The sequence below is a fragment of the Pempheris klunzingeri genome, chromosome 7, assembly GCF_042242105.1.
Source record: "Pempheris klunzingeri isolate RE-2024b chromosome 7, fPemKlu1.hap1, whole genome shotgun sequence".
Classification (NCBI taxonomy): domain Eukaryota; kingdom Metazoa; phylum Chordata; class Actinopteri; order Acropomatiformes; family Pempheridae; genus Pempheris; species Pempheris klunzingeri.
This window is the reverse complement of record NC_092018.1, coordinates 14,512,745-14,525,082: the sequence shown is the minus strand read 5'-3', so window position 1 is coordinate 14,525,082 and position 12,338 is coordinate 14,512,745. Positions and strand designations below refer to the sequence as shown.

General features: G+C 44.1%; 1 protein-coding gene across 2 annotated transcripts in view; it reads right to left on the bottom strand.

Annotated features, from left to right (window-relative positions):
• The window catches only part of znrf3 (zinc and ring finger 3), a 65,977-nt gene extending 53,857 nt beyond the window's left edge, over nt 1–12,120 (bottom strand). For both annotated transcript variants that reach the window (XM_070833937.1, XM_070833938.1), the window contains exon 1: nt 11,714–12,120. In XM_070833937.1, coding sequence (XP_070690038.1) covers nt 11,714–11,944 — 231 coding nt within the window. In that variant the 5' untranslated portion in view covers nt 11,945–12,120. The remainder of the gene's footprint in view (nt 1–11,713) is intronic.
• Nucleotides 12,121–12,338: the final 218 nt, after the last annotated feature.

Sequence of the window (12,338 nt, the reverse complement as noted above, 5' to 3'; positions counted from 1 at the left end):
TTGTGTTGCTGCCGGGGCAGAACAAAGTGAGTTCAGGTTACTGCACTCCTCCCGTTATTGGCCCACATTGTCTCTAATTATTCTAGCAAACATTGACACAGCATGTGTGGTCTCACATTTATACCCCCTCCCACTACCCCTCCCATGCTTAACGGAGTGAGAGAAGAGAGGGAGAGAGAGAGAGAGAAAGAGAGAGAGTGAAAGAGCAGAAAACAGACAGAAAGAACTGTAAGGGAGGGAAGGAATGATTAAACAAAGAGATGTACTTGCATTCTCTGCTTTGTGCTTCATTATGATGCCACTGTGAATGAAAGTGCTTGGATGCTTTGTTTGTTCTCTCATTTTTAAGAGGGAGGATGCCGAGTATACTCAGGGGTTTTTCCCCACCTTTCTCTCATGCCACCTCAACTCGAGAGAGAACGAATGCACCATGCCAACGCCAGCGTCTAATACATGAGCAACCAAGACCAGCCAACAGGGGGCAGAGAGTAAAACAATAGAGTTTTCTAGGATGCAATAACTGAAAACAGAAAACAGCCACAACTTTAAAGCTCAATCCCACACTCCAATTTGAATTCTGAAGCTTTCCCGTTACCAGGGCACTTCTAACTCCAGCTTTTGCAAAACAATAATTATGACGAAGGTACGCATCAGTAGCTTACCAAATCCTCTGTCCATGAGCTTAGCTTGAGGCAATGCTGCAGAAAAGCTGACCCAAATATGCTGCATGTGGTCGGAAATGGCTTAAAAGTTAGGCACAAGCATGGTCTGGTGTAAAATCAAATCACAAAAATTTAGAAATAGTCTGAACAGGCGAGCTTAGTTACTGCAGGATTGGCCCTGACCTGTTAGCATTCGGGAGCAGTGCTACAGAGGGCCTCAGTGGAGTGTGAAGCCGTTACTGTAAACTTCACATAAAAGGCTTTCTGAGCAGATCTATTGCAGGTTTTTACTGGAAGCCATTAGGGCAATGGACTGACTCATCTGTTAGGAAGCACAACATTTTCAGTTTCCTCAGAGGGGTCTGGATTAGTAAATGTGGATTTCCTTAAAAAGTGGATTTTCTTTAATATCACACTTCTTCTCTGAGATTTGATAAGATCATTATGTTTTGTTGGACCGGAATTGAACTATTGATATAATGAAACTGTCATCGTGATTAGCAGAGTACGTGCAGGCATGTGAGCTCCATGTGCCTGACGGAGCCTTTACCTTATACCTACATCACGTGCAAGTAGCATCGTAAAGTCCTTTCCTGCAATATGTGTGTATGAAGTGCTTCTGTATGACAGCCTTTACCTGCTCAACCATGGTTACTATGGATGCATCTTCCTTTGCAGGAAATACATTCCAGACAGCGCAGGTTTAGCATATGGAAAAAGCCTTGATAAGCCAAATATTAGTTGAATTATCGGGCACTTGAAAGCTGGTACAGATTACCCACTGAAACAGGATAGTTTTCACATTTCAGGAAATATGCTTGTTCACAGTCTTGCCAAAAGATAAATGAGAAAATCAATACCTCTCATATGTGTGTCTGAACCAAGCTATAGTCACAGCCAGTTACCTTAGCTTAACACGTAGCTTGGCTCTGTCTTTAAGCTAAACTAACCATCTCCTGGCTGTAGCTTCATAGTTATTTAACTCTTGGCAAAAAAGCAACTATTCCTTTAATGATACTTGAATCAAGAATATATTTGAGCTCTATCTAGTGTATAAATAAATCTACACTATAAACATTTCAGATCCTCCTGCATCCATTATATGACAGAGAACGATGCTTCCAACTGACTGGTGAGGCCACTATCCAAATCTCAGAGCCACATCTCTGGGATGTGTTTACTTCGAAATGCCTGCGGGATGCATGTCACCCTGGGGGTGACAATTTGACTTTGTCACATGCCTGTGGGATGCAGATGGAAAGCAAAGGGCTGTATTGGCCCCGTCTTTTTCTGTCATTCCCATCTTCTCCCACTCGATCTCTCCTTTCTCTCAAAACAGCATTCTGAGAAACTTGATTCCTTGACATGTCTGAGGACAAGTTATCATTAGTGAGCCAAGTGTGGGACAAACTGCCCATATTCCACCAAGCAAAGAATAGCCTTTTTTAAAAATTGCTAAAAATGAAAAGTGCAGCTTTTACAGTGACATATGACAGAAGGATGAATCTGGATAAATAGAGGAGAGGAGGTGAGATTGAGAAAGCACAGTGACAAGAATAATGACATGCCCCATCTCACTACATAAAAACAATTTGACTGGTTCCTTCCCATTTTCCCTCATATTAGTGAGATATAATCTAAGCTTGAAAAAAAAAGTATGCTGAAAAAAATACTTTGACATTTTTTCCTGACAACAACATACAGGGGAAATGAGGGGGTGAACAGATGGATTGCAGGGGGACAGAAATGGACACAGCTGGCCAGGAGTAATTGTCTTGACCTTTTCATATACACTCAGGTTCACACTGAGCCAGGGGGGTTTGGAAGGTGGAATTGGTGGTGTAGCAGAACTACAAGAGCGCAGAATTGGCGGAAAATGTCATGTCCATTAGCCTAAGTTACCGCTGTTTTTCCAGATACTGTTTAGACATATCAACTCCATTTACACCCTTCTATTTCACCAACATTATGTGTAAATGTTATAATGTATTACTTAAAATGCCACCATGGGATCCTTCCTTTTTTCTACCCCCAATCCTGATACGAGTCATTTTACATATCGAGTATCTATAATTACACCAATATTTACCTTTTCCTCTTGTACAACAAGGTCGACGTTAAAATTTGTTACGAAAATCCAATTTCTCTAAAAAGTTCTGCACTAAGAAAATACATCCTGAATCAAAGCTTTCCCTAAGTGGATTTACATGCTGTTTTGTACAGTATCCCACAGTGTGTTGTAGAGCATCTGTGGCTGGTAGATTTGGAGAGCCTTTCTTCATCCTCAGCGTGAAGCTCAATCGCTGCTGTTTGGTTCTCACCAAACAGCAGCACTTGAGAGGCGCAGTGCACCTGCAATGTCACACTGAAATTAAGGCAATGCAATCACGAACTCACAGCGGACATGCCTCCTCCTTTCACCAATACTGAGTGTGGATGCCATTATATAAAACTGCAGGTTAAGACTTATTCATAATGCTCTGCAGTTCATTCGCAGATGATGCTGCACATACGGAACAGGCTTCAGTGTTTTAACAGAGTATAACTCTGCATTTAACAGCTGGCAGACTCTTAGCACATTGGGTTGGAATAAAAATCAGACCCATAAATGAAATCAACTAACTTTCATTCCATTACCTGAATTAATTATGAATTTAAGCACATGATATCTGTAAGTTAGTCGAAGTTAACTAACAACTACATATACTTCTTACAATTGCTTAATTGTTAAGTTAGCCATCAGCAAAAATTATCATGAAGCAAAAAGCTACTTTTCTGTGTTGGACATCATTGTAAATCTTTGGGTTTGGGTCAGACAGAACAAGCTATTTGAATAATTTTACAGACTGAACAATTCATTGAAAAAGAGCCAAAAGATGAACTGACAAAGAAAACAATTGTTATTTGCAGCCATATATGGAAGCTCTGGCATGAATTGTGTTTTGTCTATTCATTCTATTACAACTATTAGCTTGATGGCCCTGCGATAGTCTTGAATTGCTACACTCTACATGCTGGAAACAAGGAGCTCTCTTCTTCACAACCAACAACAAAGGCTTTGCCGACTCACGATGTAGGAGTTAAAAAAGGTTGACCTCCACATGAACCCCAGATAAATAAGTGTAGATGTTTACTGCTAATTTAACATCAAAGGGACATAGAATCAAAAAAAGAAGAACGAGGAAAAGAACTTCAATCAGAGGCATGCAAATAACCTTTGGCAAAAAATCAACAACCGTGTGCTTTCAGTGAGAGAGATACTCTCCTGCAGTGTGCGCCTCTAAACTGTCATGGGAGCTGTCAATGAGTTATCAGCCTGATGATCATGGGGGCACTTTGAAAGAATCTGTGGTCATGCTTGGTTTAACACGCATTACAAGGGAAGTACATGCAGACACGCTTTGCCTTGCACGCACGCACACACACACACACACACACAGGTCCTGTATAAACTTTACAAAGAACAGAGTCAACTCTGTTCCACCTGTTGTGTACTTTAGAAACGCCCAGTGGATTAACCTATCTGCTAAAATCAGATAAAAACCATTTCCCGCTCCAGGTCCTCCATCAAAAACATAAAACTTTTCTCACTATCCTTGCATTAGCATAGCGTTGGGTATAGTGACCCAACACCTTTGCCTGTGAGGTGTTGTAAACTCTCCTGCTTCAACCTAACACTCAAAGTATTTTTCTCACCGTGCTTGTGCAAGGGAACACCTCCACCTTTATTTGTATGGGAGCAGATTTAGCTCGAAGGCCTGCAATTACATCATCATTCTGTTTTGCAGCGCCGCATATCAGGACCGGCATTACTCAGAGAGGCCTTTGAAGAGTTTGGCCCAGCCCTCGCGCTCTCTCTCTTCCCTCCACCCCTCCACCAACCCCCTTCAGCGCTGCCTTTGATGTTAGCGCGTGGAGCTGCGCCGAGCGCCGCGGCCTCCCCGCCTCGCCAGATCCTATCTGCTCAGGCGGCACATTCATGTGGTTTACACCCGCAGCTCGGCTCCCAGCAGCTATTCACCCAACCCTGCAGGCCCCTCCCTGATCAGGGTCCAGGGGCTGGCGAGGGGAGAAGCATGGCCTGAGCTGCCGACGGGGGTCGAGGGGAAGGACGGGAGGAATTGTGGAGGCTTTATCAAAGCCCAAGGCTGTACTACAGAGCTTTTATAGGCATGGTATGTCAATGAAGGCCCTATATTTGTGGAATCATGAAAGGAAAAGTTATACCTGACCCTTGAGGACTTCTCTTAAGAAATGAATCAGAATGCATGGGTGAAGGTCACTCTTACAAGTACAGAAACACTGACTGATCTAAGCTTTGGGTGCAACTGCGCCGCATTTAATGAGAAATCCTCCAAAAATAAATTCAGCTTTGAGAGTGGAGTCTTTTGGCAAAAAAGACAGCAAACAGAAAAAGGAAAACCCTTTGTCCCCAATATCTTCAATATACCCGTGATACAGAGGCGACATAAAAAGAAATAGAATTTTTCATTTCAAAAATCTAGGGCGCATCTTTAGCAACAGGAGGAGGAGGAGGTGAGAAGATGCAGTGATATATCTTTACTGTGGAGCTTCAAGACATGCAGCACTCGACCAGGAAAAAAATGAGGAGATAACCCAGCTTGTTCTCATCTGACCAAGCAAGCCCAATCCATCATACCTCTGGCCCCATTGTGTTACAGTGTGGATCCTCCTCATTACTGGAGCAACTACCTGAACACATACACGGCCACACAGCCAGCAGAAACTGGTGCAGGATTAGAAGATTAGGATGGAGATGGAACATGAAGAGGGTCAGAGCTTCCACCTGATACTGATTTGTCCCCATCTGGCACCTCTGTAAATGACCTTCGTCACAATTGTGTTGGAAACCATTAACGGAAACAAAATGGGGAACGTGAAAAATGACAGGGTTTCTGACCAAGGGCCTGTCAGGAGAACCCCCACAACATTAAAATGATGCATTGGGTGATCATGTGCAAAAAAAAAAAACCTGCAATGACTTCCTTGAACAATAACCAGAAAACTGCAACTAGGGCTAAAACATATTAGCATAAATCAAAATGACAAGAGGTCAAGATCTTCTTACATTAGAAGTGAGATTAGGTTTTTAGACATGCAAGGCTGATAATTATGTAATGATGTACACAAAAGAACGAACTTTGAACCCTGTATTATTGCACTTGGGTGAGTGGGACAGATCTTTGATAAGACCTCTCCTTTCATGAAAACAAATGCGAGCAGTATGAGAACTGAGGACACAAGGATCTAAGTATAATGAGAGGTAGGAGGAGAAAGAGGCAGATGGAGTGTAGTGCTCAAAGTGAAATGGACTCCCTGCGCCGCTACCTTGCGAGTCTATTGGCAAAAAAGTACAACAAAAGGGGAGGCTGGCGTTGTGGCCTTCCACGGTTAGTCAGCACATTCCTGGCCAACAACAAAGCATGCCTCTGCCTGGATGAGCCACTGTGAGCATTGTCATTTCATAACCCTCGACCCCTTGGCCTTTGTTTTGCAGACCCTCTGTGTCAGTGGATAAAAATATGGGCTGAGGGGATGGACTGGGCCTTTCAGCGCTGTTTCATCAAACGCAAAAGAGGAGAGCAGAAAAAACCCACCCCGGGCTTTTTCTCATCTTTAACACATTATAAATATGTATCAGCAATAAACTGAGTGAAGACAAGCTGTGTGAAAAACCACTTTTTCACCTGTCAAAGTGTGACATTCTCTTGATAGGCATTTCCTAGAACTCATCATAAGAAAATCACAGCTTCGGGGCAAAGCTGAATTAACATTTCCTCATCACTGGAGTGTAAAGCAAAGGACAAACACAAGACGTTCATACAAATGAGCTCAGACACATAATCAATAGCAGATCAGGAAGAGAACGACATGAGGGAATAGGGTTCCCCCGGGAGAGGCCTGGATACTGGAGGGAAAGCAGTTGCAAGCACCGGCACTGACTGCTAATCTCTCTTGGAGAGGAACATCAAAGATGGGCTCAGCCATTCAGCCCAGTGGAAACTAACATAGCTACTGGGGCCACCAGTACCAACATGCACTTGTTCCAGGTGGAGCTGTGCAATGGGTGGAAATGAGAGGCTCAGAGAGAAAAGACACAGGGGAAAACAAAAGTAAGAGAGCCAAGCACAGGAGAGGAAAACAGGGGCTACTGGTTTGGGAGATAGTGTGGCCAATTAAAAAGAAGTCTGGACAAGTACTAGGAGATCTGAGAGGAAGTTAAGCCTTTCACTACTGACACCTGAGCGTTCTCTGCAGGCAATCTGTGCTTTCAGTTTAATGCAAAAAATAGGTGTTAAATTGCTTTGTTTTCAGGATTTCACATATTTGCTGTGACATTATGATGAAATGCTTAGTTCATTACTTGATCATTCAATTCACAGACATACAAAATTGTATAAACTGAATGATCAGCAATATGCAAGAAAGGTTTGCAAAGGGGAGCGCTGCGGTTTCTGGCACCATAAACCCCAAGGACACACCAATACGATTGAAGTTTTAATAATTCAGTAATATACACTAGTTAAGGAATAGGTGCATCTCTCACTTGAAGTCATTCACATGGAATAGAGGATGCATGACAAATTTTGGCTGCATCAAAAATAGCAGACTGAAGGTGGGGGGTGAGTGTGTGTGGGAAGGGGGTGTTAAGCAAGAGAAAGAGAAAAACAGTTTAGTCTGTTCTATTCCGAAAAGGGGAGAAACGCAGCCTCAAATTACTTTGGCTAGGACATGAAAGTGAAACAGGGTGGCGGTTAAGAGACGATAGCACTTAAAATACAGCTGCGACCGCCAAGCCAATAAATGGAAAAAAGTAGGGAGCAGCACTTTTAACCTTTTAAACCAGCGTTTGTGTACTGCTACTGTTGCTTTGGCGCTGGGAGTGGCCCAGTCCCTGGCACCTCCCGTCTGGGACCGGCCCATTATGGCCTCTTGGGGTTTCCAGCCTGTGGTGAGAAAGCACGCTGGATGCCTTAAACCACTAAAGCTCTCATTATAGTCTAAATGCAGCGCGACACAACTCTTGCCAGGTCCAAGGTAGGAGCTCCAGTATTTAAGCTCATCGTTGTCTTAGCTCAAAACCACCACTTTCCCCCTGCACACGCAGTCAGAGAAAAACTGCCACTTTCAAAAGGAACCACACCATGAAGTCTCCCAGCTATAGTTACTGCCGTTTTATGTGCACGGAGATGAAGTTCAAAGGTGAAACAGCTCGTGGGTGTTAGGAAACTAAAGCCTCTTCTTCCTGACGGTGGATTCAGGGGATGTCCCCATCTCTGTGTTCCTTCTGAGAGGAAGTAGGCAAAAGCCACACTATTCCCTCTGGTTCTGGCCGATGACACTGCGAGTTCCATCTGGTCCTCTCGGTGCCCCTGCCACGTCCCTGCCTCAGCTCCTCACTCACATGCTGACAGCACGGGCCCGCTGGAAATCAGTGGCAGATGTGCGCTCACGCAGTGCATCGCAGCTCATCTTGCTACAGGAAAGACGATTTGGCGTCAGGGAGACAATAGAGAATGATGAGCAGCAGATGCCGTTTCCCTTCGCATCAAACGTGTACTAATCAGACGAGCTCTGCGTGTGCGATGTCATGCAAGATGCGACAGTAAAAAAACATGGTGGCAAACAGTGAGACTGAGCCTCCTGCATTGCAGTGCCATTCCAGAAATTAGATTACATTTAGGAGGCAGAGCACTTTAAATCTGGCTCTAGATGTGTCAAACCCTGCCAATCCAGATGTCACCTGGGACTCAGGAAAGGATTTAGTTGTGGAACAGTACAGCAGACTACCATAAAGTCTAATCTATGTAAAATATGAACTCAAAGCAGTGAGTGGTTTAAATTCAATTCCTCTTAATCAGGGTTTCTTCGCCTTATCTATTTCTCTGGGTTCAAAGCACTGCTGGTTTTTAATTTTTCCAGGCTATTTTCATTCAAGCAGTCTAATCAGCAAGTATTTAAATCTGGGACATGCATTGAATACAATTAACTACCTGGCAGGATGGACAACCTGCAGTGCTTTGGTCACCAAGAATCAGAGTTAAGACCCGCTGCTGTAAATACACTCTTTAAGTCATCTTAGTGAAATGCCTGTTGATACACACAGTCTCATGTCTTGACAGAGTGATTTAAGGAGACATTGATTACTTTGCTATTAGAGTTGAACTGGAGCAATCAGGGAACTGGCTTGGGAAACATGGGGTTTGGCACTGTGGCCAAATCTGCGTCGTCATGCTTCCCCCCCTTAAAGCAGAGCGAGAAGCAAATTAACTTAATTTATTATTTTTGGCCCCGGCAGCGTTTGCCACTTTTCACACTCTTCAGGCAGCGCTGAGCGGGTGTTAGCTTTAGGGAATTAGCAATGGCAAGTTGGGAGTGTATGAGCGGTGATAGTGGTTGGGTTTTTGCTCTGGAACGTTGCCAACCCCACCAACCCCCCTTTTCCCCTGTATTTGAACCCATACCTGCTGAGGTCTGGCCAATATTGTACACACAAGGTAGCACAAACCCCTCGGGGCTCTGTTCAAACAGCAGAAGAGAGGACTAGAAGGCCCCAAAAACCTCAGGCAGACCAAATCAAGCACCCCATTCACGGATCACAAGAAGGCTCAAACGTCAGAGCAAAAAACTAGACAAGTGCAATGGTTGCAGAGGTCACTGTGGACAACTGCACACACAACCTAAATATTTGTGTTCAACCCAATTCTAGTGTAAAACTATATCCGTTACAACACCGCAGCACTTTCCCAACACATTTCGGCAATGTTATTTCACAAGTATAGAATTTGCAAGTGGGGAATTTGATACCAGTTTAAAATTATACTCTTCAGGTCGTATGGTTGTCATTCATCGTCAGTTTCAACTTTCATAAATGTTTCATAGAGTATATGCTGTAAGAAATTCAAGACGTGCGAATTCAAGTGCGCCATGCTGGACAAACTGCCCCTCATTATAGACTGACAAAATATAAGCTGCCTCTAAGTGGTCAGAAGCTGTGTTAGCAAAGAAAGCAAACCTAAATAGATGCGGTTTTCAATGTAAAGCTGAGGTCCGGCATTTCTATGTGGTTACAGAGTGGCGCCAAATGGCCATCACTGTGTATAAACAGGGGCCATTTTTGTGCTGAGTATCCTCTCCTTTGATCCCCACATATCATCTTTCTTTCAAAGTAAGAGTCTGCATTTTTGGGGGAAAACAAAGATGCCCTGAAAAGATGCTGCTGTATAGTTGATATAGACATTGTTGCAGAGTGTCAAGGGATAGGCGGGGGATGCTACTAGATGTTTAAATTCAGTACCAGCGTATATCAATAGATTAACTGGGCTCATGGTGGCGTGCTGCAACACCTTTCTAAAACACTACTGTGGTTTCTTGTGCAGCCCACCAGCACACACTTGATGCAACATGGTGAGCTTGATTAATCTTAAATGTGTATTTGCAGTATTTACACCTCCTGCCCCCCCCCCTAACTCTCTCTCTCACACACACTCTAGGCTGCATTGTAACCTGGCTTCCCTCCACAAATGATCTCATGGAGCTCAATAGTTTCTTCGGTTTTAGGTCACACCTCAGCAGCTACTGGCTTTTAAACAACAAACGAACAACAAGAATAAAAGAAAAAAATCAATCAACCATCATCTGCTGTGGCTTGTCAGGCAACGTTCATGCAGGTGACACCTTCGCTTTCATCTCCTGATGATCCAACAATTAACAAAACTTTTGAAAAACCTTTCATAGTGAAATGGTCTTCAGTCAGTCCCAGGGGACTGGACTGCACTACCATTCACAAACAGGAGTGGAGTATGAATTAGACACAGTTTGGATCCTATAGAGAGCGCTGAATAAATAAAGATAAAACTGCAAATGGGTTGTTACAGATCACGCAAACACTTTACATTTAAGTGACTTCAGTTCTTAAGATAGAGCTAAAAGAACTATATTTCCTCCATCACAAACACCAACAACACCAATACCACTGGACATGTTAGAGGTCAGGAAATAAAACATGAAATCTTTGGCACACGACTGGACCCACTGAACTCTTTGCTGCCTTACAAGCTGCAGCCAAGCAGATTAAGCAAGAATTATAAAACTTCAAATAAACTTTTGGCATTGCAGAAAAGCTTCATATTTAAGTGACTTCTACTTGATCAAAGCTGGATCCAAGTTGATCCAAGCATAACCAGCTCCGGCCAAGTGCACTTATCATTTGTGGGGCCAGGGAATTAAAGAGGGAACATGGAGCCTTCTTCCATGATGACTACTTACTCAATTCTTCTTCATCATATATATACACACATATACACAGTTAGTTTCAAAGCCTTAAAATAGTTACAAGCAAACCTAAACCAAAAACATGCAACTTCAAAGGCAGCGTTGATGATGGCCACATAGTAACAGGGTACAGGCGGCGGGACTTGTGGCTTAGTTTACACGTTGGTACGGTCAATAAAAACAAACCTATTTCACTATTAAAACCAACTTTTCGGATCTAAAAGAAGACCCTGGGCCAAAACTCGCCGCTGAGACGGATAAATGGAGCACAAATAGTCGCCTCGTAGCCTCGCTGCTCGTCTGAAACGCCTGTAAAGGCTGCTCGGTAAAAGTTTACCAACTTTTTTTTTTTTTTTGGAGGCTTTGTAACTTTTTGGGGAAAACTCTTCCCAAACGCGTGTGTTTCGGCATGAGGGCAACTCGCTGCAAGGAGCACTCAAGTTCCCCCCAGACATCAACAAAATACCCCGCAAGAGCATGTTTTCCCTGTGAATGAATTCCACAAGATAGGAGCCATCTTGTGACCGCATATGCTTGCAGGCTTAGTACCATCCTCGTACTGCCTGCACACACACATACACACATAAACACACACACATCATATACAAAACTTGTCAACCCCCCCTCCCTCCCAGCCCCTGTGGAAAAACTTTTGAGAAGGGCAGCTTGGTGAAATTACACCCCGTGTCCCGGTGGCGCTGCTCGGCGCTGCAGCTTGTCATTCCCCCGGTTAGAAAAAGACACTTTCCACGTACTTGAACGATCTCCCCCTCCGCGCTGATAGTGGCTCCAGCTTTGGAGAACCGTCCTTGCAAGCCAGTCGTGTAAGTGGTATAATCTCCATTGGGACTGGACTCGAACAGAACCACTTCCACAAAGGCAGTATCCTTGGCGAAAACGGTACCAAGAGAAGCGGCAGCCACGAAGATCACCAGGACCACCGAGTCGGGTACACGATCTGAGCCTCTCCGTGGGAAAATCATCATCTTGCCGGCTGGATCTGCGCCGATCGGGACATAATTTCACACGGATTAATTAATCGGGTGAAAGTAATTGAAATCGGGTCTATGCGCGCAACGGGCGATGCGTCAAAAGAGTCAGAATTGTGCAATAAAAGCTGCGCCTGGGCTGAAGCGTGTTTATTTCACCACTGCAAGCCTTGTCAATTACATTGCCTGAAAACGCACCCTCTCTCTCTCTCTCTCGCTCTCTCTCTCCCGCTTTCTTTCTCACCCCCCTCCTCCTCCGCCTCCCCCTCCTCCCCCTCTACAAAGCGGATCTCCTTTGATCTCCAAACACGTGATTTTTTTTTAGTTCTCTCTCTCTCTCGCTCTCTCTCTCTCTCGCTCTCTCTCTCTCTCTCCCAAAAGGGTTATATCC